This window comes from Acaromyces ingoldii (assembly GCF_003144295.1).
Source record: "Acaromyces ingoldii strain MCA 4198 unplaced genomic scaffold FA10scaffold_4, whole genome shotgun sequence".
Taxonomy (NCBI): Eukaryota; Fungi; Basidiomycota; class Exobasidiomycetes; order Exobasidiales; family Cryptobasidiaceae; genus Acaromyces; species Acaromyces ingoldii.
The window spans coordinates 1,024,954-1,052,341 of NW_020290250.1; the positions used below are offsets into that span (position 1 = coordinate 1,024,954).

At 57.7% G+C, this 27,388-nt stretch overlaps 11 protein-coding genes across 11 annotated transcripts; 6 read left to right on the forward strand and 5 right to left on the reverse strand.

Moving 5' to 3' along the window:
* Positions 1-35: 35 nt before the first annotated feature.
* FA10DRAFT_280356 (hypothetical protein) lies at positions 36-3,145 on the reverse strand. Its single transcript, XM_025523609.1, has 6 exons — positions 2,214-3,145; positions 2,055-2,153; positions 944-1,964; positions 741-873; positions 354-662; positions 36-283 (listed from the first exon to the last, which is right to left on the reverse strand). The coding sequence occupies exons 1-6, from the start codon at positions 2,920-2,922 to the stop codon at positions 245-247; spliced, it is 2,310 nt and encodes a 769-aa protein (XP_025376493.1). The 5' UTR covers positions 2,923-3,145; the 3' UTR covers positions 36-244.
* Positions 3,146-3,302: 157 nt separating this feature from the next.
* Positions 3,303-4,273, forward strand: FA10DRAFT_253404 (hypothetical protein; the record flags this gene model as incomplete). The annotated part of the gene is made up of 2 exons (XM_025519686.1): positions 3,303-3,931; positions 3,977-4,273. The coding sequence occupies exons 1-2, from the start codon at positions 3,596-3,598 to the stop codon at positions 4,271-4,273; spliced, it is 633 nt and encodes a 210-aa protein (XP_025376494.1). The 5' UTR covers positions 3,303-3,595.
* A 268-nt stretch (positions 4,274-4,541) lies between these two features.
* On the forward strand, positions 4,542-5,712 carry FA10DRAFT_267869 (ribosomal protein S10). Its single transcript, XM_025522083.1, has 2 exons — positions 4,542-5,227; positions 5,310-5,712. The coding sequence occupies exons 1-2, from the start codon at positions 4,665-4,667 to the stop codon at positions 5,605-5,607; spliced, it is 861 nt and encodes a 286-aa protein (XP_025376495.1). The 5' UTR covers positions 4,542-4,664; the 3' UTR covers positions 5,608-5,712.
* A 110-nt stretch (positions 5,713-5,822) lies between these two features.
* On the reverse strand, positions 5,823-9,009 carry FA10DRAFT_267870 (hypothetical protein). Its single transcript, XM_025522084.1, has 2 exons — positions 8,803-9,009; positions 5,823-8,728 (listed from the first exon to the last, which is right to left on the reverse strand). Exons 1-2 carry the CDS (start codon positions 8,805-8,807, stop codon positions 5,974-5,976), a joined length of 2,760 nt encoding a protein of 919 aa, XP_025376496.1. The 5' UTR covers positions 8,808-9,009; the 3' UTR covers positions 5,823-5,973.
* Positions 9,010-9,045: 36 nt separating this feature from the next.
* Positions 9,046-11,073, forward strand: FA10DRAFT_242727 (putative HIS7-glutamine amidotransferase/cyclase). Its single transcript, XM_025519288.1, has 2 exons — positions 9,046-9,235; positions 9,294-11,073. Exons 1-2 carry the CDS (start codon positions 9,119-9,121, stop codon positions 10,995-10,997), a joined length of 1,821 nt encoding a protein of 606 aa, XP_025376497.1. The 5' UTR covers positions 9,046-9,118; the 3' UTR covers positions 10,998-11,073.
* Positions 11,074-11,272: 199 nt separating this feature from the next.
* Positions 11,273-12,680, reverse strand: FA10DRAFT_223911 (DOT1-domain-containing protein; the record flags this gene model as incomplete). Its single annotated transcript, XM_025518589.1, has 3 exons — positions 11,273-11,534; positions 11,596-12,169; positions 12,470-12,680. Coding segments are annotated over 3 exons (1,047 nt in total), but the record flags the coding sequence as incomplete, so codon positions are not given.
* A 2,257-nt stretch (positions 12,681-14,937) lies between these two features.
* On the forward strand, positions 14,938-18,783 carry FA10DRAFT_141274 (hypothetical protein). Its single transcript, XM_025518039.1, has 2 exons — positions 14,938-15,567; positions 15,640-18,783. The coding sequence occupies exons 1-2, from the start codon at positions 15,133-15,135 to the stop codon at positions 18,589-18,591; spliced, it is 3,387 nt and encodes a 1,128-aa protein (XP_025376499.1). The 5' UTR covers positions 14,938-15,132; the 3' UTR covers positions 18,592-18,783.
* A 466-nt stretch (positions 18,784-19,249) lies between these two features.
* FA10DRAFT_261146 (chromatin associated protein KTI12) lies at positions 19,250-20,407 on the forward strand (the record flags this gene model as incomplete). The annotated part of the gene is made up of 4 exons (XM_025520062.1): positions 19,250-19,638; positions 19,671-19,896; positions 20,166-20,168; positions 20,201-20,407. 4 exons carry the CDS (start codon positions 19,250-19,252, stop codon positions 20,405-20,407), a joined length of 825 nt encoding a protein of 274 aa, XP_025376500.1.
* Positions 20,408-20,440: 33 nt separating this feature from the next.
* Positions 20,441-21,628, reverse strand: FA10DRAFT_242737 (putative uracil phosphoribosyltransferase; the record flags this gene model as incomplete). The annotated part of the gene is made up of 7 exons (XM_025519289.1): positions 20,441-20,606; positions 20,667-20,730; positions 20,804-20,925; positions 20,995-21,066; positions 21,129-21,223; positions 21,293-21,344; positions 21,419-21,628. The coding sequence occupies 7 exons, from the start codon at positions 21,626-21,628 to the stop codon at positions 20,580-20,582; spliced, it is 642 nt and encodes a 213-aa protein (XP_025376501.1). The 3' UTR covers positions 20,441-20,579.
* Positions 21,629-21,816: 188 nt separating this feature from the next.
* Positions 21,817-22,831, forward strand: FA10DRAFT_253422 (UBC-like protein). The gene is made up of 2 exons (XM_025519687.1): positions 21,817-21,997; positions 22,088-22,831. The coding sequence occupies exons 1-2, from the start codon at positions 21,952-21,954 to the stop codon at positions 22,507-22,509; spliced, it is 468 nt and encodes a 155-aa protein (XP_025376502.1). The 5' UTR covers positions 21,817-21,951; the 3' UTR covers positions 22,510-22,831.
* Positions 22,832-23,068: 237 nt separating this feature from the next.
* On the reverse strand, positions 23,069-27,351 carry FA10DRAFT_287187 (hypothetical protein; the record flags this gene model as incomplete). Its single annotated transcript, XM_025524128.1, has 2 exons — positions 23,069-27,157; positions 27,226-27,351. 2 exons carry the CDS (start codon positions 27,349-27,351, stop codon positions 23,069-23,071), a joined length of 4,215 nt encoding a protein of 1,404 aa, XP_025376503.1.
* Between the last annotated feature and the right edge of the window lie 37 nt (positions 27,352-27,388).

Here is a 27,388-nt window from a genome sequence, read left to right on the forward strand (position 1 = left end):
CACCATATGCACCACACACTCAAAGGAGAGAAGATGGATACAGAATTGTCATCACCAATGCAGAAAAAAGGGGCACTATCGGGGGAAGACATGCTAATACGGGTTAAACACGAGGAGAGGCGCAACTACTATTAGACGTCGATACTGATGCAGAGGTGAGACGGAGTGCTACACGATGAAACCGGGAAGAGAGACTTGAGAAAGCGGGGGTACCAGGAGGCCTACTATCGACTTTGCCTTTAGCTCAGCTGAGAATGGGCAAGAAGTTGGCCACGATCAGAGACTTTTGGGGGGCACTTCTCATCAGCCCATGGTGCACAAAGCAAAGATGCGCAAAGCTCAAGGTAACTCACGGGCAGGTCAAAGACGTCCCTCTTGATGGAGAAGCAAGCTGCGCATTTGACCATGCTGCCTGTCGACGTCTTGAGGCTGCACTGCATCGTCATGCTCTGTGCTGTGTTCTCGAATGCGTGCGTTGCAAACTTTTCCCAGTAGTCGAGAATTGAGCCCTTGTCGAGAAATTCGTAGATGTAGCGTCCGAGGAGGTGCTCACGCGACCACTGGGTCAGCATGCTGAATTCTGCGCCGACAACGCAGATCTCGCAGGTCCGACGCCAGACGACCGTGGGTGTTCCAGAAAAAGACACAAGTTTCTCGAACTCCTGAGGACCGCGGGTGTAATTCCTTCAGCTTCGGCTCTCGTCATCGGTGGTCAAGAAGACGAGAAAACCCTTACTCACGAGGATGGTCCGCTGAATGCTCCGTTCCACAAAGATTTCGTCTTCTTCCGTTAAGGGCATCTGTAACGCGATCAACGAGGGACGAAATATGGCGAGTGCTCGCACAATTCGCAGCACTTCAGCCTTTTCGAGGCTGCGGTTATTCGGAATGTCAGCCAGCCAGCTTCTCGACCTCGATCGCCCCAAAACAGGAGTCTGCTCACTTTGCAGTGACGTATTTAATAAGAAAATGATAGCCCTCCGTATAAGGAAAGGGTCTCATTCGGTCGCTATACACGTGCTTGACCCTTTCCATCCACACGGCATCGGGCTTCTTATCTTGGCCTGCGGCTGCCGCTGCAGCTGCAGCGGCAGCCGCCCTTGGGTTGGGCTTGGACGCCAGCGCAGGCGAAGGCCCCGACTGTCCCGATGACGTAGGCGAGGCTTTTGGAGCGTTGCTGCCGTGCGGTGACGGAACCTCGAGAGCGTCATATGCTGCCACGCCGTCCTCGACGCCCTGAGGCAATCTAGAAGAATCCATGTGGTGCAGAGGCTCAACGTGAGACGATGGAATAGGAGTCTTGAGTTGTTCGAGAGGAAGGCGTGGGGTATTATTGGACAATTGCTGGAACTTGATGTCGGCCTGGTCTTGCCAGAGGACATTGGAATCGGTGGCGAAGCGCCAAGGCATGCCGTCAAGGCCCATGTGGGGCAGGCCACCGTTGAGGCCACTTCCATTGGCCGCGATCGCCGAACCCAGCTCCTGTCCCTGCTGCTGGTCAGGACTGCTGCCGCTGAGCCACGAAGGGTCGATACCGTTGAGCATGCTCGAGAGCATATTGTACTCCAGGCTGGTGGCCTCGCTTCCGAACAAGGGATTGTAGCCTCCAGACGAAGCAGGCGAAAAATTCCTCAGGGGCGCATTGGTGTAAACTCCCTTTTCCTGCGGCTCGCCGCCCACAATAGCTCCGTCGGTGAGAGCAGATGGGGCGACCGTCGAGGAGGCCGATGACGTAAAACCACCTAGCTGGGTCTGCGCGGAGTTTTGGCGACGATGCAGGTCACTTAGACTCAAGCTGGCGGACGGGTGCGGCGGAGCAGCGGCCGGATTACTGGGCCACGACGACGAAGGTTCGCTCTCCTCCGTCTTCATCCGCCCCGCGTCCTCGGAGTCCAAACCACTTTCGCCTCCCGTCGACGCCATTGACTCTCGCTTCTTTATCTCCTTTTCCCTCTTCAGCTCCACTGAAAATGGCAAAGCAGTGGCATCATGTGAGTCTGAAATTCCTTGATCGCACAATTCAAAGGAACAAGGAAGCAAAGGAGGTGACTTACTGATCTCGTCCTCGTCAAGAAGGTACTTTGCCTTCTTTCGGGCGCCGTCGGTGCAAGATTCAGCCAAGCCTTTTTTGATGCATCGTTCACATGGTCGAGCTACAGCAGCCTGTTTGTCAGTCTCCTTTATACTCCCTGCCGCGAGTTGTACCAACTCACCATCATCGCAAGTAAGATGAGCCTTTTGGCAATGCATGCAAGCTCTGTTTGCCTTCTTTCTTCTGGCCTGCTTCTTCTTGCCATTTTTTGCGTCCCCCTCTGCCTCTTCGTCGCCTGTACCCGTGTCTGTGCTCGACCGACCTCCTTCTGATTCTCTTCGAGTTGGTCCCGATTGAGGTGGCAGAGTTGAAGATAATGACGTGGATGCGACCTGCGGCTGTGCAGGGGCTCCTCCACGAGCGGGAAGGCTTTGCGTGAGTGTCGATGGGGGCGTTGCTGGTTTCGAGGCCCCGATTGTCTGCAGAGCTGTCTTCGACGCTGCTGGTTTTGACGCATTGTTCGGGCTCTGCCTTGGGGGAGACGAGGGAGGAGGCCGAGGCACTTGGAAGCTCTGCGATGCTTTAGCAGTCATTGGCGCAGGGATTTTCGCAACAGGTGCGATAGACGAGGATGAAGTAGAAGACGAAAAGGAAGATGAAGACTCTCCTGCTGCTGGTATTGTTGATTCAGCTGCCGGGCCTGAGGTCTTTTGGCGACTGTTGGCGAGTGATTGCAGCGTGCTGGCCGCTGTTTGACCATTCCAACTCGGCTGTCGCTCCCTCTCTTCCGCCTGTTTCTTGGTGCTTGATGGATGCGCGCTGATGTTACCCGCAGCTGTACGGGGGGGCGAGCCTGCTGCCGGGGCTGAATTACTGACGGCCGAATTCATATCTATTGAGCGACGTATCCCTGGGGATTCAGTGACTGTGATCACCGGTCGACATATGCGCACGGCATGCGCTCTTCGCTACTGCTTTAGCTCTGCTGTGTGTCTCCTCTGTGGCTCTCCGGCCTCGCGTTCAAGAGATGGCCGTCGAGCCGACGATTGAAAAGCGGTATCTTGGCGTAGCGTGGGTGCGGGGAGCAATGAGAAGGACCCTAGGACGAGAAGGTGCACGCAAAATGACCAAGCCACAGTAGTGCGATTGACTGGTCCAAAAAAAAGAGACACGTGAAACCGTGATCGATTTCCACCCCACGTGGCTTACGCTTTTTTTTCTTTTTTTTTTTTTTGCGCTCGCATCTCACGGTGCATTTCCTACCGTCAATCTACTAATATAGGTCGCTGTTCTGGGCGCTTGGCGTGCTCGCAGTCGTCGACTGAGTTGAGCCGGGCCCGAGGTGGCGTGCTCGGCCGCGCCGGCGATGCAGATTGAGCGAATCCTAAGCAGCCCTTCGAATCGTGGAGACGGACTGGCGGTGATACTAGAAGCTTTTTGCTCTCCGCACGTGGCAGCATCCATCAGTAATCTCTCGCGTGGTCCTCTCTACCTCCACCCCTGTCGAGGTATCGCCACCTTCAGTCTTCACTTCTCCCGCAAGTGAAAGTTTTGCGGGCAGCGATGGGTTCTTCGAGTTCCAAGCCACTGAGAAGGCTGGGAAAAGAAACGGTCAGCTCGCAGCCCATGGGGGCGCCCGGTGTGTCTCGAGCTGCAGCACCACCTTCGAATAGACTCACTCGAGGCTTGCCCGAGCAGCTTCACCCCAGCTTTAGTGAAAACAAGTCGCATTCCATCAAGCAGGACTCGCAAGACCCGCAGCTGATGGCTAATCTACAGAAACTCGGTCCGGTGCAGGTACCTCGGGGCAAAATCAACTTCCGATCATCAAACGAGATGCTCAACATTTTGGCAGCTCGGGAAAAGAATCAAAACGAGGAGGCGCAGGATGCAAGCAGCGTTCAAGGCCAAACGGCGAATGCAGTGGCGGCCGGTCGAAGCCAGACAAATCGCCTCTCGATTCATAGTATTCTTCAGCTCCTCGACGAGCGAAAGCGATGTCAGACACAGCGCCAGGTCGACGAATTGTCCGTTGGATTCGACATTGATCGCAAGGTGCTCGATGATCTGGCCAGACTTGTCAATAGCCCCAGCATCGAGCAAGAACAGCATGTAAGGACAAACGAACTCAAAGGCCAGGATGCGGTAGAGGTGGAAGCAGACGATGACACGCCGCCTCGAGTACACGCCGTGTGGACAGAGCCGGCGCTCAACGATGTCAAGGAGATACCCGGTCGATGACGGGGAACAGCGACGTATGTAAATTAGCGCACAGAGGGCACATCAGTAGAGCTAGTCAAGGGGACGACTTATCCCTCGAAAACAAAAACAAAAAACAAAGACAAGAAACGAAGCCATCGGAATCGTCACAACTGCACTTTGGAGTACAGTACAGTACTGTACAGTACATATCTATCAATTGGGAATGGTTGATGCCACGTGGCACGGCCTTATAATCGATCTGTATTAATGGGTTAGCATACCGATAGAAGAACACGGAAAACAATCACGATGAAGAAGAGAAAGAAGTCACGCGTCAACAGATGAAAAAAAGGTCATCTGTCCATTTGTGCGCAAGCTGCCGGCAGCTACCTTTTCCTTCTTTGCACGTGAGACTCAAGAGGGATCGACGATGGCGACGAAAGCGGCGGGCGGACTGCTCATGAGGGCCTCAAGAGTGCAGCTGAATGCTGCGCCTCGTGCGGCAGCCGTAACGCCACGATTGGCGCGGTCATCCTCTTCTTCGTCCTCCTCGTCCTTGTCGAAATCGTCGGTCGATTCATCGCTTGCGTCGACGTCCTCTTCGACGGTCGCCTCGCACTTACCTTCGCCACTCGAGCCAGCACTGGTTCATCCCCGAACGCACAGCCACCACGTTGCAACGCTCCAGCTGCGTGCATACGGCCCCGGCCGAACGCTCGAGAATTTGACGTTTTTCACCGACTTTGCCCTCCGGGCCGGCTACGCCCTTGGCATTCCCCTCTCCCGACCGGCCTCTCTTCCCGTCAGGACGTCGCTGTGGACCGTACCCAAGGGCCCTTTTGTCCACAAGAAGAGCCAGGAAAATTTCGAGAGGAGGACGCATAAGCGCGTCATCAAGGTCTGGGACGCAGACGCCCAAGTCGTCGATCGCTGGCTCGAGTTTCTCAGAATACACGCCATGGCGGGCGTGGGCATGCGGGCAGAACTCATCAGGTGCGTTTTCCTCTACCTGTTCTCCCTCCTTTTCCCTCTTGCTATCGTTCTCACCTGTTCTCCCCCACATTGGAACCCGCAGACACCTTCCACTCTCGGTGGGCTCGCAGATGATTGCCTCGGCCCGCTCGCAGCTGCGCGACTCCAGACCGACACAGAGCGCAGGGACAGAGGCCTTGCATGAGGCCAATGAGGCTACGGTGCGAGCGAGTGAAGCCGATGGCGAGGCCGTCGCTAGACTAGCGCAGAATATTGTTGAGCAAGAGATGGCAAAGCAGGATGCCGAGGCAGACAACGTGGAAAGGCTGCCTCCTCTCCGAGAGGAAAGCAAGGAAGAAGACACGGGCAAGGACAGCGACCCTAGGGAAGCGTCCTCTTAGTTTCCTGGTAGACTGTGAAATGGCAACTGGTGTCACAAAGCAGAATCGGGGTCTCTCTCTCTCTCTCTCTCTCTCTCTCTCTCTCTCTCTCTCTCTCTCTCTCTCTCTCTCTCTCTCTCTCTTCCCTTTGTGTGTGGGTGTGTCTATATGTTTGTGTGAGCGCGGTCGCTTCTCTTATCGCACTCTGAGATTCGCAAACGGCTTTTCCCTCAAAGTCCTCATCGAAGAAGCGGGTGCGTGTTCTACTACTACTACTGCTGCTGCCAGTAGTGAACAGACCGGTACAGAGAGGGGTAAAATCTCATCAAAATCCAATTCTGGCATCTGAAACATCGTCGCGAAAATGAGACGAGAGAGCAAGGATGTTCACAGAAGATCTGCGCTCCCAAACGATCTCCTCAGATCCAGCACGTCGTAGCGTGCAACGAGGCAGTCGGTGGAGACGTAGAGGTACTCTCCGAGCGGGTCCCATGCAAGTCCAGAAATGTCTATGTCTGCCGCTGCTGGCGGAGGGCCCGCTGCACTGCTCGAGAGCTGCTGGTAGAGCGCCTCGCGATCTCGCCGGACGTTGGCCGAGCTCGAGGAAGGGGGCCAGTCGCCTGCAGCCATGACTGCGCGTCGCACCGAGGCGGCCGCAGTAGCAGCAGGGGACACGTCTCTCTCTCTCGACGAGGCGCCGAGAGACTGAATGATGCTTTCTACGGACCGGGCCAGGAAGGCTGGTGGTGTCCCATCGTTGCCAGACGATGGCTCTTCGCCAGGTGTGATTGAAGTCTGGCCCGTCGAGTGTGTCGCTGTCTCCGAAGCGCTCGTTTGGCTCACCGTTGCCGACAGATGCTCGTCAGTCTCGGCTGCAAATCGACCTGCCCTCGCAGCAGCTAGCAACCTCGCCTCCGTCATGAGCCAAGAAGATTCGTGCCGATCGCCGTCTCCGGTCCGATTTCGGTCTCGGTCAGGACCTCGCTCTCGATCTCTGTCCCGTGCCGTCACTGATCCAGGACTGTGATTGGTTCTCGTTGCGGGCGAGCCCCTTGCCGATGTCCCTGCAGCTCGTCGAGCTCCCGACTCGGGCGACTCCCTCGGTGCTGCTCCCACCCCGAGGCCTCCAGCTGCCTCGTATCTCGTCGGTGCGGAGACACGATCCCGGTCACTGGCGGCTGCCGCTGGCCTCGACCTTTCGTCTGCTCCATCGTCGCCATCGTCGCCGCTTTCTCTCTCATCGTTCCTTGTCGCCGTCGTTGAATCCACAGGCTCGGCTCCACCAAGCCGGCCAGTCCTTGCTGAGCTCGTGGTCGAGTTCCGGAGGCTCGAAGAGTACCTGGGCAAGGATCCAAACAGGTCGACAAAATCGCCAATGCTGTTGCCACCAATCGAACGGGGCCGGCTCTGTGGCAAGGCGCCTCGATGAGCAGACGAAGGCGGTCCGTTGCCATATGCAAAGTGGTGAGGATGCCGGCTGGCGCTGCTGCTGCTGCCGCTCGTGCCCAACGGGACGTGGATCCTCTGGCCAGCCGAAAAGTTTGTCGTCTCGACGACATGAAAGTAGTTTTGATGCTCAGTATATGCCAGCATGTCGCCCCGCGGACTCCATTTGACTACCCTGGCCGCACCGGCGCCCGAGAGATGGTTTGCGTCTTGCGACGTTGTGAGTGTGGCAATCTTTTGAGATGATCGCACGTCCCACACCGAGACAATGCCGTCTTGCGAGGCGACGGCGAACTGCAGCCCATCGGGAGACCACGAGGTGGAGAAGGAGGCATCCGATGAGGCAGTGTAGGTGGCAATCTCGACGAGGTCTCCCTTTGGCCAATCGACGTGGAAGAGAAAGACCTCCGGGGTGTCGCCCACACAGACGAGATGCCTTCCGTCGGGGCTGAATGAGGAGTGATTGACGCACGTCGGGAACTTGACCGTCTTTGTTCGAGAGATGACGGGCAGGCTCTTTTCGATGCGTTCGCCAAAGCCACTGGTTGCGCTGCTCGAGGTTGTGCCTCCAGTCAAAGATGCCTGAGGTGGTGTGCCTGACGATGAGACGAAGGGCCGGGCGCTGCTGTCGATGATGGCTCCGCTGCTCGATGTGCCCGCCCCCATCCCCACTGGCGGCTGCAGTCGGAATGCCTTTACGCTCTGGTCATTGTTGCTCACGAGCACGCGTACCGTGCTTTTTGCCCTCTCCTCTTCGGACGACGAGGTTGCTTCCCGAGACGGACCTGTTGCTCCCGAAACGACGGCGCCAAATGCCAATGTTCCCCCTCCTGCCCCCCCTACTCCTCCTCTTTCTTCTGCGCTCCTCTTTGCGATACTCAAAGCTGACTTTTCATCTCGGTGGCCGGAAAATGCACCAAGGTCGTCCCCGCCGTCGTCGTCATAAAAGTTGCCACGAGAATGCATTCCGTCTACCTCCATCGCCGATCCTGGACCATTGGTCAGACTTCCCTCTTCACCTTCGACTCGACCAGAAGGGTCGTCTCGCCGCCAGAACCGGGAGCCTGGCTCTCCGTTACGAGCGTTTACTGCCTCTCCGCGTGCCCGCTTGTGCAGAGAAGATGAAGACGAGGGTCCTGCTTGCGCCGCAGAGGGTGGCGATAGATCCGGGTAGATGCAGATGCTGTTGTTGATGCTCCCACCCGTCGGTGTGCGAAGGTGCCATCTCGGGGGCAGTCTTGACGAGGACGACGATGAGGTTGAAGCCAGTCCATCTTCGTTTGCCCATTCCCACCCGGCGCTGCCCGTAGAGGCGCTGGCAGCAGCAGCGGAAGGCAGCGGCATAAGCGGTCGAATGTCCATTTCCGACTGTTGCCCTCCGACAGCGACTAGCCCCTCTGCAGCTGTCAAACAGACCGCAAGGAAGTCCAAGGTGCAAAAGGTCGAAACAGGCTCCTTGCGGGTGACATTACCACGTCCATCGAGACCGACACCATCACCATCATCATCGCCATCCCCAGTGCCATGGCCAGCATCGAAATCGGCGCACTCGACCTTGAAGCGATTGACGAAGAGGACCTTGCCGCGGTTCTCTTTACTACTGCCTGCTGTCTGTAAGAGGTCTCGAAGCTGCGGGTGCTGGATCCAGACTCGAGCAGGTATCGTCTTGGGCTCGTCACTGACGAGCTGAATTGGTCTGAACAATGAACGCGCACGGACATGTCAGCGGGGCACACTTGTCGCTCTTTCTGTATCGCCGGACCTTCTCACCTCATCTTGCAGCAGCAGCACCCCTTGCCTCCTGTCCATCAGCAGGTGTAGGGAAATGAAGCACCAGCGGGCCGTCGTCGCCGTCCTCGTTGCCGTTATCGTGCTGCGTGCCGGTTGGCGTGGCCTGGGCATATCGTCTTTTAGTGTTTGTGTGCATTTTATCGACTCCACACACACTGGTTTCTCACGTGGCCAACCAAAGGCTGAGGCTTGCTCCTTCTTTCTGGTTTTTTTTTGGGCACTGACTCGAGAAGAAGTCAAAGAAGCCGTCTCACCGCTTCACAAAGCAACGATATCCACGAACAAGAGGGGCAGGATGCTTTACATCCTTGACTATGGGGCCGGCAATGTGCGCAGCCTCGCAAACTCGATTCGAAAGCTTGGACACGACTTTGAATGGGTCAAGCAACCCTCGGACCTGGCCAAGGCCGATGTGAGTACGGTACATGCGGCCCCTCGCCTTATCGGCTTGCGACTGACTTGGAGTGCAGAAACTGCTCTTTCCCGGCGTGGGTCACTTTGGACCGGCGATGGAATCGCTGCAGAGGCAAGGCTATGCTGAGCCGCTCAAGGCCTACATCGCATCGGGAAAACCGTACATGGGCATCTGCATCGGCATGCAGGCCCTCTTTGAGTCCTCCACCGAGGCTCCCGGCATTGCTGGTCTCGGCATCGTGCCTGGTCAGGTCGACTGCTTCACCCCGTCAGAGAGCAAGACAGTGCCGCAGATGGGCTGGAACACGGCGAGAAGCCTGAGGAGGGACGCTGCCTCGTTTGGCTTTTCCGTCGGCGATGACGAGGCGCAGCACTTTTACTTTGTCCATTCGTATCGTGCCGCGCTTGATGCAACAAAACACAACGAGTGGGCTCTGACGACGACGCAATACGGCGACGAGGTGTTTCTCTCCAGTGTGAGCAGAGGCAACGTGTTTGCGACACAGTTTCACCCAGAGAAGAGCGGCCGGGCAGGCCTCGAGGTGCTGAGGGCCTGGCTGGATCGAGGGAGCGAGGGAGCATCGAAAGATGCGCAATGGCTTGTCGATCTCGAAGACGCAAGCCGTCCGAGGAGCACAGATGGACTGACCAAAAGGATTGTGGCCTGTCTGGATGTGCGAAGCAACGACGAGGGCGATGTCGTCGTCACAAAGGGTGAGTCATACGACGTGCGAGAAAAGGCGCAGCAGCAGCACCAGCACCAGCAGCAGCAGCAGCAGCAACAACAACAGTCGAATGCGGCCGCCTCGTCGTCAGGGCAACGGGCCGTTCGCAACCTGGGCAAGCCCGTTGATTTGGCCATGCGATACTACCTCGAGGGCGCCGACGAAGTCGTCTTCCTCAACATCACCTCCTTTCGCAACTCGCCCCTGAAGGACCAACCGATGCTGGCCGTCGTGGCTGCTGCCGCCGAGAGCGTTTTTGTGCCCCTGACAATCGGCGGAGGCATCAAGGACAGCGTCGATCCCGACGGGACAAGGCACTCTGCGCGCGAAGTAGCCGACGAGTACTTTCGTGCCGGCGCCGACAAGGTCTCGATTGGCTCCGAGGCTGTTCTCGCCGTCGAGGAGCTTCTCGCCAGTGGTGGCACAAAGACGGGTCAGACGGGCATTGAGACAATCAGCCTGGCCTACGGAAAGCAGGCCGTCGTTGTCTCCATTGACCCGAGGAGGGTGTACCTCGAGCAAGAAGAGCACGTCGACGAAAAGCACCGACCGAGCGTCGTCGAGCGAGATGGCAAGCGGTGGTGGTACCGGTGCACGATCAAGGGCGGACGAGAGGATCGCGACATCGATGTCGTCCAGCTCGCGAAGGGCGTCGAGACCCTGGGCGCCGGTGAGATCCTAGTCAACTCCATTGACCAAGACGGAAAGGGGCAGGGTTTCGACCGGGACCTCATCGATCTCGTCAGAGCGAGCGTGCGCATTCCCGTCGTTGCCAGCTCTGGCGCAGGTTTGCCCGTGCATTTCCGAGATGTCTTTGAGCCAAAGCCGCTGGCTCGAGCCACCGCTTCGACATCGCCCCCGACCAGTGTCGAGGCTGCGCTGGCTGCCGGCGTCTTCCATCGCAAGGAAATGACAATCGACGAGGTCAAGCAGCACCTCGCCGACGGCGGCTTCAAGGTCCGAAGGGAGCGGACGGATCAAGGGGCCGCAAAGGCTGTCCAAGAGGCGACAGCGCGGGGTGTCAAGGCCGGTTGACAGACTTCCCGACTACATCGCTTTTTTCTAGAATAGACAGAGTTTGGGCAAAAAGTAATACAAAGATGCAAGCGTGCGAAAGCAGCGGTAGGAGCAGGGGTGGTGGTGGTGATGGTGGTGGTGGTGGTGACAGCAGTAATGATAGTAGTGGCAGGTCGGCAGGGCACATCCCCTCCGAGGTGGAAAGAGTTGACCTGGTGATGCATCTAGCGACGGGGCAGAAGGGATACAGAACGAGGGATTGACAGTGCGGCTCGAGGCAACATTCACAAACCCCTCTTTTCCAAGAAGCGTGCGACGAGAGTCCGATCGACGGTGTGGATGTAGTAGTTGCCGCCGCTCTCTGCCCAACTCACACAGTTTGTCGAGTAGGCCCGTTGGGCGACGCGAAGGATGGCCAGAGGGCTCGAGAGCGTGCGCTCCGTCAGCCGAAAGTCTGGAGGCACAAATGGCTTCAGTGAGACGACCTGGGCGCCGTCTTTGAGATCGAGAAAGAGAAGGCTCAGCTTGTCGTTTGTCCTAGCCGTGAATGCGTAGCTTTAAGGGCAGCGGTTAGCCAGAGGAATGGAAGCTCATCACACTATTGAGTCGAGCTCACTTGTTGACAAGGACGACATCGGCCTCTCTGAGCTTGCCACGAATCCTTTCATCCTCGCCGAAATCGCCCTGCCAGGCGTCCATCTCGCCACCCTTGACGCCCCATACCTTCCAGCGCGCCCTGGCCTCTTCGAGCTGCAGCTTCGCCAAGTGGCTTGGGCTGACCATCTGCTCGCACCCAACGGCGTGCGCACCTGTCTGTAGAGCCACCTGCATCACGAGATTGCCAACGCCCGATCCGAGATCCACAAAGACCGAGTTGGGGCCCAACGAAGTCAGCTGGGCAATTTCTGACATGAAGCGAGGCAGCAGCTCGCCATAGACGTTGTCACTAAACGCCTCATACTTGGCCAAATCCTCCACCTTGGGACCAACGGTTCTCGCATAGCATTGCTCCTGGATCCACCGCCAGACTGCCTCGGAGATGCCACGCTGGGCCCAGCTGGACACCGTCTCCTTTATCTTGTCCGATTCTTTTAGCAAGCGCAGGGCGGCATTGAAGCGCTCGACCGTGCGCACGAACAGGGGCCCATCTCGACGATTGCGAGCTTTGGTAAAGGAGCGGAGGATAGAGTCTTCTCCAGCCGAGGAGGAAGATGACGTCGACGACGCAGTGTTGACCATAGGCGAAGCGGCCGCCGTCGCAGGAGCCGAGACAGAGACGCTCGGCATGCCCGAAGCGGCCGAAGAAGCGACCGCCGTGGCACTGGCCATGATAGCGCTCTTTGCGACGGGCGACATTGGCGCAGATGGAAGCAGAGTGGCTGAAATGCCGCTGGGCGTTGAATCTCGGGAAAAGGCCTGAGTCGGGTGTACATGCGAGTCGCCGCCCTCGGAAGGCGACGAGGGGGTCACCGTCGAGCCCTCTCTTGAACGGACGCGGTTGAGGAGGTTTCCTGCAGCACTGCCGACCTCGAGGCTGTCGAGGCTGCCAAACAGCTCCTTCTGCTCAGTTGTAAGGTAGTGGCCCACTATCACCGCCACTGTCCGAAGGAGGTCTGAGATGGGATCGTATTCGTCAGGATCCTTGGGTACTAGAAGCGAGAAGGTTTCCGAGGCACCCTGAGCCGGGTACTCGAGTGTGACCTGGGCATCATCGGTGAGTCCTTGGAAGAAGGCGCCGTAACCCTTTGATTTTGCTACCAGTTCTGCACTCTGAATTGGACCTGGCAGTGGCAATTCCTCGCTGGAAAAGGAGATCTCGTCCATGACGTCTCTTGGTACTAGGTAGTAGGGCTCGACGCCGCTCCGTCCCAGCTTTTTGTATCCATCGCCAGGGCTCGACGTCACCCGGGCAACTCCGCCACCGCGTCTTTTGGAGGGACTTCGAGCAGAAGAGGAAGGTGCAAAGGGTGCATCGTCTTCCAAATCTTCATCCTCGTCGCTCTCAGCAGCCCTCTTTGCCTTGGTCTTTCTCTTGCTGCCTTCACCACTCGCTTCCGACGCAGCTGCCCGTTTCCTCTTCAGCCTCTCTTCGTCCTTTGCACGTCTTCGAGCCCCCTCCTCGGCCTCTGCTCTCTTGCGCTCTCTTTCGCGCCGGTCGTCTTCAATCCTTTTTCGATACTCTTCCGAAAGCGCGTTCCTTGGCTGCGAAAGGGAGGACAAATTTGAAGTAGGCTGCGGTTGCGGTGCGGGCGCTCGCTTGACCGTCTTGACCACGACTGCTCCCCTCCGGAAAGGAGGCGGTGGCTTCGCAGTCGTCGACGGTGCTCCATTGCTCTGGCCACTCATCACTGACGGTGCATTTGATGACTGTTCAGGACCTCCTCTATATGCGCAAGCGACCCCGCTCGTGTGACGTGTCGTGCCGCTCCTTACCAGGGATGCTGGCCTGCAGCCGTGAGCAAGGCAAGTCTGCTAGGCTAGTCAAGTCACCAGCGGCGCAGCAGCCGGCGTACAGCTAGCAGAGTCGAAGCAGAGGCAGTTGGCTGTGGCGGTGATGATGTTCTTTACCCTGGCGGTATGTTCGAAGTTGACCTCCCCAATGGTTACCAACGTCACGTGCCCAAGACCTGGCACCCTACTCAGCCACGGACACTTTCAAAGCAGGATAAAAAGGAAGCAAGACCCGACGGAGAGAGATTCCGACGAAAGGCTCCCGAAGCCGGAGATTTCTATGTCTATTGGCAATAATAATTTGCTGCTTGGGTTGCTCTGTTGACTGGAGGCCGCGCTGGCTGACCGCTCCTGTCCAGCTGTCATGAGCTCTCCAGCCGGCGCGCTGCTTCTCACCTGCCGGCCTTTCAAACGCCATGCAAACGTCGCCCGTGTCGTCTACTTCAACTCCGATATTGCACTCTTGGCATAGACTTCGTCTTCGTTCGAGAAGAGCTCGATCGAGAAGTCGAAAGAGGGCTCATGATAGGGAGAGACCCGACGGTCACATATGATGCCACGAATTATAATAATGACATCGGGTTTGCGGGGCTGCCGAAGATTTGAAGTGGACAGTGTACATTGGTGGCTGTTGCAGCTTTTCTTGAATCAGAGCGCGCGCTCCTTAGTTCGTTTTGCACTTGGCGGAAGGCCCTTTCGTCCAGAAGGGGCCAAGCCTTGACTTTTCATCAAATTCTTCTTACGTCGTGCTTTTCGTCTTACCTTTGTGTGGTGTTGTTAGTGTTTTGGGGCTGCAGACCAAAGGATGCACTAGCTAGTAGTAGTAGTAGTAGTAGTAGTAGTAGCTAGTGTCGTAGGAGGCCGTAGTAGATCAAGCGGTCCCATCTGTGCGCCAGCAATTTCTCCAGGCGTACAGGCTATCGACTTCCTTGGCTGCCTCCGCCGCTCGGGCCTGATTTCCACCAGGTCGGACGAAAACGTTGGGTGTGTGTGTATCTGTCCACTTTTGAAATTCTCTTGTAAAAAGGCAGGTGATTTTAGAACTAAAATAGCTGGCTGACTGGCTGGCGAGATTTTGATTTTGTATCGCTTCTTTCCAAGTCGAAACCCCTTCCTACAGCGCTTTGCCTCTTCTCTCTCTTGGTCTTATTCGCGGCGGCCACCTACCTTTTTCTCCTCCTCCTCCCCTTTTTCCGTTTTTGGCTCTCTTGTTTCGGTCCCTCTCCTTTCTCCATCTACGCCTGCGCCTTTGCCATAGATAAAGGCCGCTCCGGTCCGAGCTCTCGATCGCAGGAAAAGGCAGGCGACGCATTCACGACCCCGACTCTCCTCCTGTTGCGGCCTGAGGCTCTCTTGCCCCTCGGACAGAGAGCCATCTTCGCAATCTCGCCTTCTTGGGCCGTCCGGAAAGGTACGAGTCAGTTCCAAGCTTTAGCGACGGATGCACCCGGCGCTCTTTCTATTCCCTGCTACCCCCTACTCTCTGTCCTTCTGGAAGTGAGCGACGCCGGTGATACGCAGGTAGAACCAAAGGCGCTTCCATTCTCACTCATTGCGTCCAAGACGGAGGACGCGCCCTGTGCCTTCTCTCTCTCTCTCCCCTCTCCTCTCTCTCCCCCTTCGTGTTTCTATCTCCCACACCCTCGCTGACGTGACTGCCTGTCCACGCCTACAGAGGTTACAGACGGTTAATCGGTCCACCATGGCCGTCTCGCTTGCGCTCAACTGGTCACCGCCGCCGTCGTCGCCTCTTTTCGACGAGCCGCCGTCGCCGTCTGGCGGGAGTGGTAATGCAACGACGGGTGTCACCTCGGTGCCGCTGAACGCATCTGGCAACCTCGACGCACCACCGAGTGGATCTTCGCCTCCGCAATCAGCACCACTTGCATCGACGTCGACGTCGATGTCTTCGTCTACATCTGCAGCGAATCCCTCTTCGTCATGGTCAGCAGCAACAGGTGCGGCAGCACAGCAGCCCCGATCGTATGCAGCAGCAGCAGGGGCGCTAGGTGACCCTCAACGATCTTTCTCGCTTCCCCCCTCGGCCGTCTCGCAACCCTCGCCGTCGCACCAGCAGTATCCCATTCCACCAATGCCAAGCTACCCTTCGGCCACCGCGGGATATGGACAGCAACAGGTGAGGAGCGTCTTGCCCTCCTTGTCTTCCTCTCTTTCGCGCGAAACTGACGTCATGCTTGCCTCCTTGTAGCACTACTCACACATGCCTACGTTTGGCGGTCAGGGACCCGGGCAACCGTACTTTGGCAACCAGGCTGCTTGGAACCAGTACCAAAACTCTCTCGCAGCGCAGGCCCGCCAATTTTACGGTGGCCAAGTCGCAGGCGGTGGCAGCGACCTGAGCGTCAACTCGAGAAGCGACGTGGGCGATGACGGCCGAAGGCGAAGGACAACATCGGGTCCCCAAAAACCTTCATCGCATCCCACATACACCGAGGCGATGCAGCACTATCCTGCTGTGTCGTTTGCAGGCGGCCAGGGAGGCGCAAAGGCCCGAGGTGGCCTTCCCCCCGGCGCCATGCCGCCCTCGGCAGTATCCTCGCCGCCTCCCTCTTCTTCGTCGAGCAGCGGGGGCTATCATCCATACCGACGCGGGCCACGGTCTTCCGATGCCTCTTCGGGCGTAGTTCCCGCGCCTCCGGTTCAATTTGGCCAAAACGCCCAGCTCACGCCTCCAGCACAACCCCATCGGATGCGGTCCTCGAGCACAAATTCGCCTTCCAGCGCGCCTCTATCCTACTCCTCAGTCGCATCGGGCGCCACCACCTCTAGCGGGTCCATGCGAAACCAGGCCGGGCTCTCCCATCTCCGCGGATCTCCCCAATTGCGACCGACGATACCTGCGATGGCGTCTGACGCCTCCTTGCCAAGGAGACCAGACGCTGCCGCTCGCACCGATAGCTCGCGCTCCGATCGCAGTATCATGTCTTCCAACGGCGTCTCGCTACCCCATCGTCGGACAGAGTCCTTCTCGTCGAGCCGAAGCTCGCTTCAAGACCGCGATACCGGGCGAAGCACGCCTACGCCGGCCTCTGCCACCGTCTCTGCCGGAAAGAAGCCATCGCCGCTCTCGAGTAGTGGCAGGAACGGTCAGTCGGGGACACAAGACGATGACGATGCGGAGGCCGTCTATGGTGGAAGCGACGATGAAAATGCAAAGGGAGGACGGACGACACCGACGCCAGGCGACAAGAAAAAGGGCTTTTCCAACAAGCTTCGAAAGGCTCTGTCCTTCTCGACGCTCAATGACATTCAGCAGGCCGAGGCAGCAGCTGCGGCACCCGACAAGGCGCATGGAGGGCGAGGCAATGCCGCCGCCTTACCACGCCGCCCGGGCGAGGGAATATACCAGGCAAACTCATCGGGCGACACCAATGGCTCGACCGGCTCTACGCGATCCACTTCGCCTCCCAGGACTCCCGACAATGGCGCACCACCTGGAGGCTCCTCGTCGGCCGCGTCGATCTCCTCGCGCCGAAGCGGCCGCCCTCCCATTGCTGGATCTGGCTCTGGAAAGCGGAGCCTATTCAACCGCAAGTTCAACTCTTCCACCGACAACATTTCCATCTCTTCTACCGTGTCGAGTGCCTCGGTGATGCTGCGCAAGGTTGGCAACATTGGCAAAATTGCAAGACGGCATAGTCTGATGGGCCTTACCAACATGTTCAACAAGGACAAGGAGGGCAACAAGGACGGGCTGCACGACGATGACTTTGGTGCCCTGCCTCCCGTGGGCAGTGGCCAAAAGTCTGACGAATCGCCCGTCAAGGTTTCGAGCGGCAAAAAGGACAAGTCAAAAGCCAAGAAAGGCGCACCGGTGGCCGCTTCTGTCTCTCATGCCACCGTGGAACTCGAGTCCTCCTCTTCGCTCAATGCCGACACGGGCATGACGCCTGCGGCCTCGTACGTTCGGCAGCACCAGTTGCAGATGCGTCAACAGGCCGAAGAAGAACGTCTGGAGAGGGAGCGAGCCGCAGCGGCGGCTGCTGCTGCTGCTGCCGCCGCTGCTGCCGCTACCGCTGCCAGCGCCAACGGCGACAGCCTACGCAAAGGCAACAAAACGACGGATGATGTCGTCGAGAGCCGGCAAAAGATGATCGAAAAGGAAAAGGAGAGGCTCAAGAGCAAGCGAGGCTGGCGCAAGAAGCTCGGCGTTGGCTCTCTCGGCTCTTCCAGTGAGGCTCAGCAGGCCACTGTTCCCACTGGTCTCGAGACTGTACCCACGTCATATCTTGAGGGCCAGCCCGAGCAAGAGGCCGCTTCGCCCTATGACGGCAATTATGCTTCCTCCATTGGCAGCAGCACTGTTCCGCCGAAGCAGCTGGGTAGCGCAGTCCCCACCACAACCATTCCCGGAGGCTTCAATGACGAAAGCATCGATTCCGCCTTTGACGACGAGGAGCTAGAGCCACCGCACATGCCGGGCGCAACGGGCGACTACGACTCGGGTGACGAATTCGAAACGGACAGCCTTCGCCACTGGGGAGAAGGCATTGAGCGCTCCCGCGAGTCGGCGGCAAGAATCAAGACAGTCAAAGGCATCCTCAAGAACAGCGCGTCGAGCGACAACCTTGCCGCTCCAATCTCATCGCCCATGTCAGATGGCTCTGCGGGGCAATCTTACGAGAAACCTTTCGCTGGTCGCGTTCGGGCCAACAGCTACGACGCGCCTCAGTCGGCCGTCAGCGGCGGGACTCTTCCTCCAATGTCCCATCTGAGCACAACGACGGCAGCGACAGACCGCGTCGATGGCGTCCCGCGTGCGAGCCTGTCAGAAGAGAGGAAGAGCCAGGACACGGAGCGAAATGCCCGGCCCAATGTTGGCACCAGTCCAACGAGCAACATGGGCCACCACAGCAACTCTTCGATGCCGACACTGTCTCTCATGATGAACCCTTCGCCAACCGGTCAGCGGTCGGTCACATCGCCACCGACGCAGAGGAGGCGACTGGTCTTTGCCGACCAAGACATCTACCACTCGACTTGGCCAGCTCACGTCTATGATCGACGAGGTGAACTCGCCACGTGCAATCGCCTGACGCCGCTCCTAGCACAGCGCATCAAGGAGGAGCTCAACACGTACAAGATGGAAGAGATGGCCGTGGCACCCTCAAGTCGGATCCACACGCACTTTTTCGTCTGAGCCCTCACGCACATTCAATAGCAGCAAGAATCGGACCTTTACTCATATTTCAACGCTTTCACATCAATCGACTCTCGAACCACGACTCTTCAGCACTCACTCTCATGCTTTCTCAAGACAACTCCATCCTCATTCACTCATTTCAAGACATTCCCTTCAAAGACGACAATCTCTCTGCATTCTTTACATGACCGTTTCACTCACTCTCTCCTCTCTTTTTCTCTGCATCATGCTCTCTCGGCTCTCCACCCTACAATCACAACTTTAACCACTACTAACAGCACAACACCGCTTCGTTTTTCTCGTACACCCTCCAACAACGCTGGACGTTTTTTACTCCTCTCTGCAATCCCCCCCTCCCTCTCTCCCTCTCTATCTCATTCTATGTTTTCCATCTATTCCGCTCACCTCCCTCTACCTTGTTCCTCGAGTCGAATCAAAAGAAGTGGCTTTTTTCATTTCCTTCCCCCTGTCATATCTCAGCCTAAAGTTCTCCAATCTACTCGCTTCCAGATCATCCTCAGCGGCTGTTGGTGTATTGTGTTGGCTTATGTCATCAAGAAGGATCCGCGAGAAGTGGACTTCTTTAGAGTTTTGACCTTGACTTCGGGAGAGAAAACATAAGAGGGAGACCACGAAGGCGAGCGAGCTCCCTCATATGGCCCTCGTCATTATCAGCGGCCTGCCCTGCAGCGGCAAGACGACGCGGACTGCCGAGCTGATTGCTGGTCTGTCGCTCAAGGAATCGAGCTACAGAGTCCACCACATCACCAACGAGACGGCCCACGTACCGCCGTCATCGTTCTCCTCGCAGCTGGCCGAGAAGCCGGCACGGGCGTCCTACCTGTCTCATGTGACGCGATGTATTGCTCACGACGCAATCGTGCTGGCAGACGGAGGCGCGGGGACCAACATCAAGGGCTTCCGCTATCAGCTTTGGTGCGCTGCGCGGGAGGTGGGCGTGAGGTGTGCGAGCATCTTGGTCGTGTGTGGGAAGGAAGAGTGCAGGAGGCGGAACGAGGAAGCGGGCAAATACGATGAGAGAACGTGAGTTTCTGCTGATCTAGCAGCAACACCAGTGGAGTGCAGAGCGCTGAGGGAACATGCAGTTTCGAGGAAATGACGATGCGGTTCGAAGAGCCAAACCCAATGACCAGATGGGATTCGCCCTTATTCGTCGTTGATAGCAACCCTTCTTCTGCAGCAGCAGGGCAAGGTACCTCAAGTGGTCTCCTCCCGGTTGAAGACATATGGACCACAATCACGTCTGGGAAGATCTCGAGGGCGCCCGGCGTCGTCGTGCCCGTGAGTCGCGCCTCCACACCCCCCTCCCTTCCTCGTACCTGCTGCATTGTAAAAAAAGTGCGGTGTGCTGACTTCGAGAGGACGACAGACGAAATCAACTTCGACAAACTACCTTTCGCTTCTCGAAAGCTTGACGCAGTCGGTCGTGTCCTGCATCTCGTCGCTCTCTAATCAGTCAGGTCTGCCCGTCGATGGCGGCTCCGTCTCGCTTCCTATCACTTTGCCTACGACCCCCCCGAGAAATATAGTGGTGCCTCTGCATCTGCCAGCTGGTAAGGCCCCACCAACAAATGCAGCCCTGCAGAGACACAAGCGCCAGTTTGTCAAGATGCACGCCATGGGCGTCTCGGCGTCCAACGAGCTGGGAATCGCGGCGGGAAAAGAAGGGCAGCTCAAGGATCAGCAAGTCGCCAGTCAGAAGCGAGGTGCTGGTGCCGCAGGAGCAGCGGCGACCACGAGGGAAGAAGACATTGTTCGACGCTTTGCTGCCTACTTGAACGAGAGCCTGTGATCTGGCGTCCGAAATCATGGCAAGTCTTTCAACCCCCACCCACACTGTATTTGTAGATCATTTGCAAAAATGCGCATACTTGCGCCCATCGTCGAGCTCACAGTGCCCCAATGAGGTAGAATGCCAATGTCCCTTTGATCACTTCCTGTTTCTATTATGACCTTGCTCTCGGTTACAGAGTGTTGAAAAGTCGGTCGCCCTGTGTGTGTTTGTCAATGAGAAGGGAAGGGCAGTCTTAAAGGACGAGTGCACAACTCACGGTATCTCCGAGCCCCGGAAGGATGAGGCCCTTGTCACTCAGTTGAGGGTCCACGGCACCGACCCTGTTTCATAAGGGCGCGCAGTCAGAGGGGCCGGTCCATACTAGAACAGGGCAGGACAAAGGGGGTCTCTCACCAAATGTCGAGACCGGGGTAGGCCTTGGAGACGGCCTCGAGACCAGGCTGGGAGCCGAGGATGCAGATGAGCTGAATCTTTTCCACGGGAATGCCCCAGTCCTTGATCATGCCGACACAGGCCTGTCAGGGAATGAGCTTCGTCAGGAAGAGAGAGAAGTTGGGGGGCGAAGAGAAGGCAGAGCAACTCACGATCGAGGTACCACCGGTCGCAACGAGCGGATCAAGAATCACGACGCGGTCGACCGTCGTCTCGGACGGGAGCTTGAAGGCATCTGTTGGCTCTCTTCTTCACGTACGCGCAATCAACACAACTACTCGCTCACCTTGCTGTAGTACTCGACCGGTTGGAGCGAGACTTTTTCTCGAAAAAGGCCGATGTGAAGCACCGATGTGTCTTCAGGAAGAAGCGACAGCGTTGCTATGAGGGTACAGTGAAGTATCAGACGGATTTGTTCGAGAAGTAGATAAGGAAGGGTTGAGAACTCACCATCAACCATGCCCAAGCCAGCCCTCAGAATTGGGACCAGCCCGATCCTTTCCTGCTCAGGACATTTGCCTGTTGTCAGCACACCATGACGAGTGAGAGATACGGCACGAAGACTTTGAAACGCACCTTGAGGGCTTCTCCCTCGAATTCTGCCAGAGGACCTTGCCCCTCGACGAGCTTGCAATCCCACTCTCGCGTTGCCTCGACTGCCAAGATCGTCGAGATGTTCGCCACGAGCGACCTGAACTCCTTGGAATTGGTGCTGGCCAGCCTGAGATTGGCTATCTGAGTCTTGAGCAGCGGGTGTGAGACTTGATGAATCTTGGAGGTCGACATGGTGTAGTTTCGAGCCGGAGCTTGGTGCTTCTCGACAGCAAGCAAGCAACAAGCAACAAGCAATCAACCAACCAAACATGCCAGGGCTTCTCCGATAAGCTCAAGCCTTGATTTCACGTGTGGGCGCCGCGCACGGACACCCACTACTACTTTCGAAGGGGGGCGTCTTCAGCCCTTCTTGACCGCGACGACCACCGCGACTGCCTTGCGCCGACTTCTCGCTCGACTCGCTTCACTCCTTCCTCGCAGTAACAATAACAAAAGGCATCACCAGCAAGCTGTTGGACGGAGCTTCGGACGAAAGGAAGGGACAAGTGTTGAAGATGTCGCTTCGCATAGCCACCAAACGGCTCAGCAAAGAACTCAACGGTATGTTGCCCCATCTTCACCAGTGCCGTTCAAGGCAAAGTGAATGAGGCTTGCTGAACAGAGTCTCTTCAAACCCTGATCCCATCGTAGAGATTAACAGCTCAGGTCCACCTGCCGGCACAACACTGCTTTCCGCAGAAGACCTGCGCGAGTGGCGCTTTACCCTCTCGGTCCTAGGCACAGACACCGTCTACGCAGGCGAGACGTTTGCCCTCCGCTTCCGATTTCCAGACAACTATCCGCTCGAGTCGCCCGAGGTCGTCTTTGTCACCAACGACGGCTGGACGGCACCAGAGCACCCGCACATCTACAGCAACGGGCACTGCTGCGTCAGCATCCTAGCCAATGAGTGGAGTCCCGTGCTCAACGTTTGCAGCGTGCTCTTGACGCTGCAGAGCATGCTGGCCAGCTGCAAGAAAAAGGAGCGGCCAAAGGACAACGAACGGTACGTCAAGCATGCACCCATCAGTCCCAAGGACACCCGGTGGCACTTTCACGATGACTCGGTGTAACAAAGGAGGCGGGGCAGGCACATCGACCAAGGAAGCATGCATCGCATCATGTAGAAACGCTCTCGTTGGCTTCTAAACCGGTCGTACGGCGATACTGGCCATCTTCTTTTCATCACTGATGAGTCTGACCAGTCATTCTTGTATCATTAATCTACACGTTTCCCTCGTTTTCTCCCTTGTTCTTTCTCATTTGCTATCTAACTCTAGAGCAGTGCTCTAATCGTCCTCTGCTTCCTTCACCTTGTCCATGCCACCCGCGTATAGAGCAAACGAGCATACGTTTCGTCGAATTAATCCAGCTCCTTCCTCTCAGCTACGCCGTCGAGTTCCTTCCATTGATGTTCATTTGCAGAAGGGTAAATGACATGAGAATGTGAGAGGAAAGAGATTGTTCGAGATATGATGACGGTCCTACAAACAACAGAATACATCGGCGATTAGAGGGAAGTGAATGAAGGAAAGGAGAGATCACGGGGAGTGTGCTTTTGTATAGGTGGATGGATGTGTCTCTGTGGTTGTGGGACTTGTGTGAGAGGGGATATGGAGTCTAGAGACTTGATCATCTTCGTGGAGAAGCGAGGCGGTGCTGAGTGGCGCTCGAGGGTATCTGCCCAGGCCCAAGCTGGACAAGCGGCTGAGGACCTGGGCGTATGTTTGCCATGCTCATCGAGTGGTGTAGGTACGGGGATGGCATCATCATCATCTGCTGCTGCTGTTGCTGCTGCACAAAGTGTGGGTGCTGGTTGAGGAGCGTCTGGGGGACAAGAGGCGATGGTGGTGCCTGCATCATGGAGCCCATCTGATGTTGCTGGTGCTGCTGGTGCTGGTGGTGGAAGAATTGCGAATGGTGAGGGTGGAGCATCATGCTCGCTCGGGGATCCATGCCGCCAACACCGAGGGCGCTGCCTGGCGAAGAAGGATGCTGATGAAGGTTGCCCATGCTCATGCTGTTCATGAGCTGATGAGGCTGCTGAGGGAAACCACCGGCATAGAACGATTGCCTCGGCGACGGCATCTGCGACGGTCTCGACTCATTGGGGCTGGGAGGAGCTAGCGAGGAGACGTGCTTCGACGACTGCTTCTTGTTCAGGCTCGGTGGACTATTTGGTGCCTCCAGGTGCGTCGTCGAGCTTTTCCTCATCATGCCAGGACCCACCGGAGACGGTGACAGAGGGCTCCCGGCTCCGTACGTGGGCGAAGATAGCAGCGCTGAATGCTCCGTCTTTGCTCTTCTTGTCCTTGCTTCGGCCAACGTTCGTTTCCTCTCTTCGAGCAGCTTGTCAGCCTTTCTCCGCTCAACCTCCTTTCGCATGACGGCCTCCATCTCCCTTTCCCTCTCACGGAGCTGCATAACTTCTGCCTCGAGCCGGGCCATTCGCTCGCGCTCGGCGGACCGTTCGGCTCGGTGCGACCGAAGCATGGCGAGCGGAACCTCCTCTTCTTCGTCGCTCGAGCGCTCGTTCTCGTCCTCTTCAGCGATGCCGTGGCCGCTGTAGCTTGCTGCAGCTCGCAGGTCTCGCTTAGATGCCGTGTTGGTCGCGGTTGTGACCGAGTCCGTCGATGCTCTTTGGTGAAGCGCTGCCAAGGAGGTGGACCCGCTAAGTTTGCGAAGAGCAGCGGCCCGGTCGCTCTCCTCTGGCGGCTTCAGCGTAGCAACCGACGCCGAGCTCGAGACGACGGGAAGATTTGTTTCGCCGAAGTCCGCGCCACTGGCCATCTGACTTTGCCGCGGGGTGGGCATCGTCGAGGTGCGCCACGGTTGCGGCGGCCGAGATCCGGCCATCCAAGGTGCAACAGAGCGATCTCGCGGTTGTCCATAGGTGGAAGTCGAATTGGGCATCGTCGATTGCCGGGGCGGCCTCTCCCTCTGTCTCGGCGGTCCCACCAGTTTCGTTCCCTTGGGCGCTGCCAGGTCAATCTCGGGGGCCAAGCCCGCCAGGACCTGTGTTCTCTTTGAGAAGGTAATCGGTCCAGGCCGCGCAGTCTTCTTGACCGCAGAAGCCTGTCCTGGTGTGGTGGCTGCGACGACACTTGCGCGCTTGCCCACAGTGAAGCTCATGTCAGCCAACGGCAGCACAATCTCTCCGGGATGGTACTCCTCGTCGGCAACTACCACGGTACGGTCGACGAAGCCAGGCCTGGAGGACCAGAGGGCCATGCCATTGTGCTCGACGATGGACTCGCCCACGATGGAATCGAGCGAGTCTCGCCGGGCCAGGGGCGAAGATGGTGTCGCAGGCGAAGCAGAAGCAAGCGGTACCGCCATAGGAGGCCTTGCCAGCGCTTCTGGACTTGCCGCCGGCCTCTGCGCCAATCGAGCTGCAATTTCTTCGGGCGAGATGAGCTGGGAGCCATACTTGGTGACGAACCAGCCGAGCTCGACCTCTTCGTGCACTGGCAGTACCGTCTTCTTGAGCTTCTTCATGACGTGTGACCGGTGAACGGCCACACGGAGGTCTCTGGTAAACGAGGTCGTGGAGCTGTGGCTGGCCAGGTGGGAGGGTCGGTTGATGGAACGTGGAAAACGGACATCTCGCAGGGCCGCATTGTCCTGTGTCTCTGCAATTTTTGCTGCACCAGGCGCTAGTTGGCCATCCGGGGACACCTTGACACAGCTGGCCAGCTGAGGGTGTACCTTGAGAAGGGTGCAGGTGTAGATTGCCTTTTTCGCCCCCGTGTCCAGTCCCGGTCCTGAGGGTGTCTGAGGTTGCTTCACGGGCGACGATGTACGGTGGTCTGCTCCAGCCGAAGACGAGCCAGAATGCCTCTTTGGAGCCTTCGCAAACGAAGATGGGAACGGCGCCTTGGTCACGGTCCCCTTTTCGTCTTCGGACGATTCAGCATCGTCGCCGTCGTCCCCGTACTCGTCCTCGGAATCATCATCCTGGGAAGTGACATTGCGTCCAAAGAGGCCGGCACGATACTGCCTGCGTTCGGAAAAGCCGCCGCTGTAGCCGTAGGGTTGAGTCGACTTGGATTGCCTCTCTTCCTCTGCCATTGCTCGGGCCTCTGCCTCTGTGAGGCGCTTGGGCGCCTCGCCCTGCCGTCGGGCCGTCCAGCTGGGCAGTGATCCAAGCGCAAATGGAGAGTATTGGGAACCTGTGGCTGTGGATGTTGCTCCTCCTCCAGCGAGACCGCCGAAGCGGGAAGAGGATCTCGTAGGAAGGGAAGGTACATCGTCCTGCTCCTCGTCGGAGAAGCCAAAGTTGAGCACGGCTCTGAGGAAGTCGCTGTCCTCGGTCGGCTCTGACGTGACGACGACCTGCTGCGACGATCTCGACCTGGGCATACCCGTGGGCGAGATGGGAGGACTAGTCCGTGTGGGACTCTCGACACGTTCGGTCATGGTCGTCATGGGTGCCTTCTTGGCCTTGGAGGCCGTCGCCGTGGCCGGAGGAAGGAGCGGAAGGCCCAACGAGGACAGGGACGACGAGGTCGCGCTCGAGTCGTGGCTCAGTGCGGGGATCGACGAGGTGGTGGAAGCGCTCGAGGCCGCCGATCCAGCAAAGTTGCCGCGCTGCTCGAGCATGCTGCCTGCAAAGGATTGATGCGCCTGCGTGGTCGTCATGACAGACAAGGGCGGCAAGATCGGCAGTCCATCGATGCCCTTTTGAAACGAAGGAAGCCGCGGGGGTGTCGTGGGCGTTAGCGGCGGGGAACTCTGCGCCGAGGCAGCCGAAGATTGCGATTCGGAGCGAGCGGGAATGACGGCAGACCGATTGAAAAGCCTCCTTCCCAGACTCTTGAAGCCGCCATTGTCCCTTGCTGTAGACCTTGGCTTGTCCTCGAAGCTGAAGCCGCGCTTCGTGCTCCGTGCTCCGTCGCGCCCAGCGGCATCGCCGATGACATTGTTCTGAACGTGCTCCCAGCTTCCCTCTGAGTCCCTACCGCTGTGCGGCGGAGTCATGTCGTCGTCGCCGGCAGAGCTCGAGACAAAGGACGTGGTGCTGGCATTGTTACTCTTGTAGCCGCTACTGCTCGATCGCCTGCCCAGAAAGGCGGGCTGTGGTGGGAGGAGGAGCATATTCTCTTCTTGGACCTCGCGCGGCGACTTGTTCAGCTGTGTATGCGCTGATTGCGGGCTTGCGACGAGTCCGGGGCGCCCCTTTTCAAAAGAATGTAGAGAGTTGGACAGCGGAGATGGCCTTGAAGAAGGGCTGGTCGAGGCCTGCGACGCAGACGACGACGACAATGAAGAGGCCGACGACGACAGAGGAGGGGAGCGGAGAAGCGAAGGAGAGAGCAACGAAGGGAGGGCGGGGACGGGGGGAGGGGCGGTGGCAAGGGCAGGTGGTGGTGCAGGTTGTGATTTTCGGGCGGGCAACTTGGTTGCGGCTTGTATTCTGCCGTCGCCGCCGATGGCTTGCTGCACCTGCTGCTGCTGCTGCTTCCTCGTGGACGGCTGTTCTTCAGCCTCGTTCTCCTCGTTGCTGCTGCCGTGAATGTTGCTTCTCGAAGCTGCGCGGGAACTAAATGCGCGAGAGGCCCTCAATGCATGCCTCGCGATCGACGAGGGCTTGAGTGCAGCAGCAGCGGCAGAACTACTACCACTACTACTAATATTACTAGTAGTAGTTGATGTTGTGGCAGGGGCGGTGGTGATTCTTTCGCGGCTTCCGTGCCCGAACCCTTGCACCTGGGGCTTGCTCTGTGGTGGGTGGATCTGTCAACATATCGGCCATTTCCCTTTCGATGCATAAATCGACTACTACTCACCTCAGCAGCACTGACACCACCACTACTTCCGCTACTACTACTGCTGCTAGTACTGCTTGTACTGTTATTATTAGCAACGTTGGTAGTCGTCGATGCAGGAGTTCGGCTGTAGAACGGCTTCGACATGTTGAGCGATGGAGCCAGGCGTGGCAGGACTCAGCCA

What these genes read in the sequence shown, in the direction of transcription:
- FA10DRAFT_280356 (XM_025523609.1), bottom strand. Translation starts at nt 2,922, where the DNA reads ATGAATTCGGCCGTCAGTAATTCAGCCCCGGCAGCAGGCTCGCCCCCC. An exon ending in TCTTGACGAGGACGAGATCA is followed by an intron (nt 1,965 to 2,054) that starts GTAAGTCACCTC and finishes TGCCATTTTCAG; the next exon opens with TGGAGCTGAAGAGGGAAAAG. An exon ending in GCATTCAGCGGACCATCCTC is followed by an intron (nt 663 to 740) that starts GTGAGTAAGGGT and finishes CGCGGTCCTCAG; the next exon opens with GAGTTCGAGAAACTTGTGTC.
- FA10DRAFT_267869 (XM_025522083.1), top strand. Translation starts at nt 4,665, where the DNA reads ATGGCGACGAAAGCGGCGGGCGGACTGCTCATGAGGGCCTCAAGAGTG. An exon ending in ATGCGGGCAGAACTCATCAG is followed by an intron (nt 5,228 to 5,309) that starts GTGCGTTTTCCT and finishes TGGAACCCGCAG; the next exon opens with ACACCTTCCACTCTCGGTGG.
- FA10DRAFT_242727 (XM_025519288.1), top strand. Translation starts at nt 9,119, where the DNA reads ATGCTTTACATCCTTGACTATGGGGCCGGCAATGTGCGCAGCCTCGCA. An exon ending in CGGACCTGGCCAAGGCCGAT is followed by an intron (nt 9,236 to 9,293) that starts GTGAGTACGGTA and finishes CTTGGAGTGCAG; the next exon opens with AAACTGCTCTTTCCCGGCGT.
- FA10DRAFT_141274 (XM_025518039.1), top strand. Translation starts at nt 15,133, where the DNA reads ATGGCCGTCTCGCTTGCGCTCAACTGGTCACCGCCGCCGTCGTCGCCT. An exon ending in CGGGATATGGACAGCAACAG is followed by an intron (nt 15,568 to 15,639) that starts GTGAGGAGCGTC and finishes GCCTCCTTGTAG; the next exon opens with CACTACTCACACATGCCTAC.
- FA10DRAFT_253422 (XM_025519687.1), top strand. Translation starts at nt 21,952, where the DNA reads ATGTCGCTTCGCATAGCCACCAAACGGCTCAGCAAAGAACTCAACG. An exon ending in GCTCAGCAAAGAACTCAACG is followed by an intron (nt 21,998 to 22,087) that starts GTATGTTGCCCC and finishes ATCCCATCGTAG; the next exon opens with AGATTAACAGCTCAGGTCCA.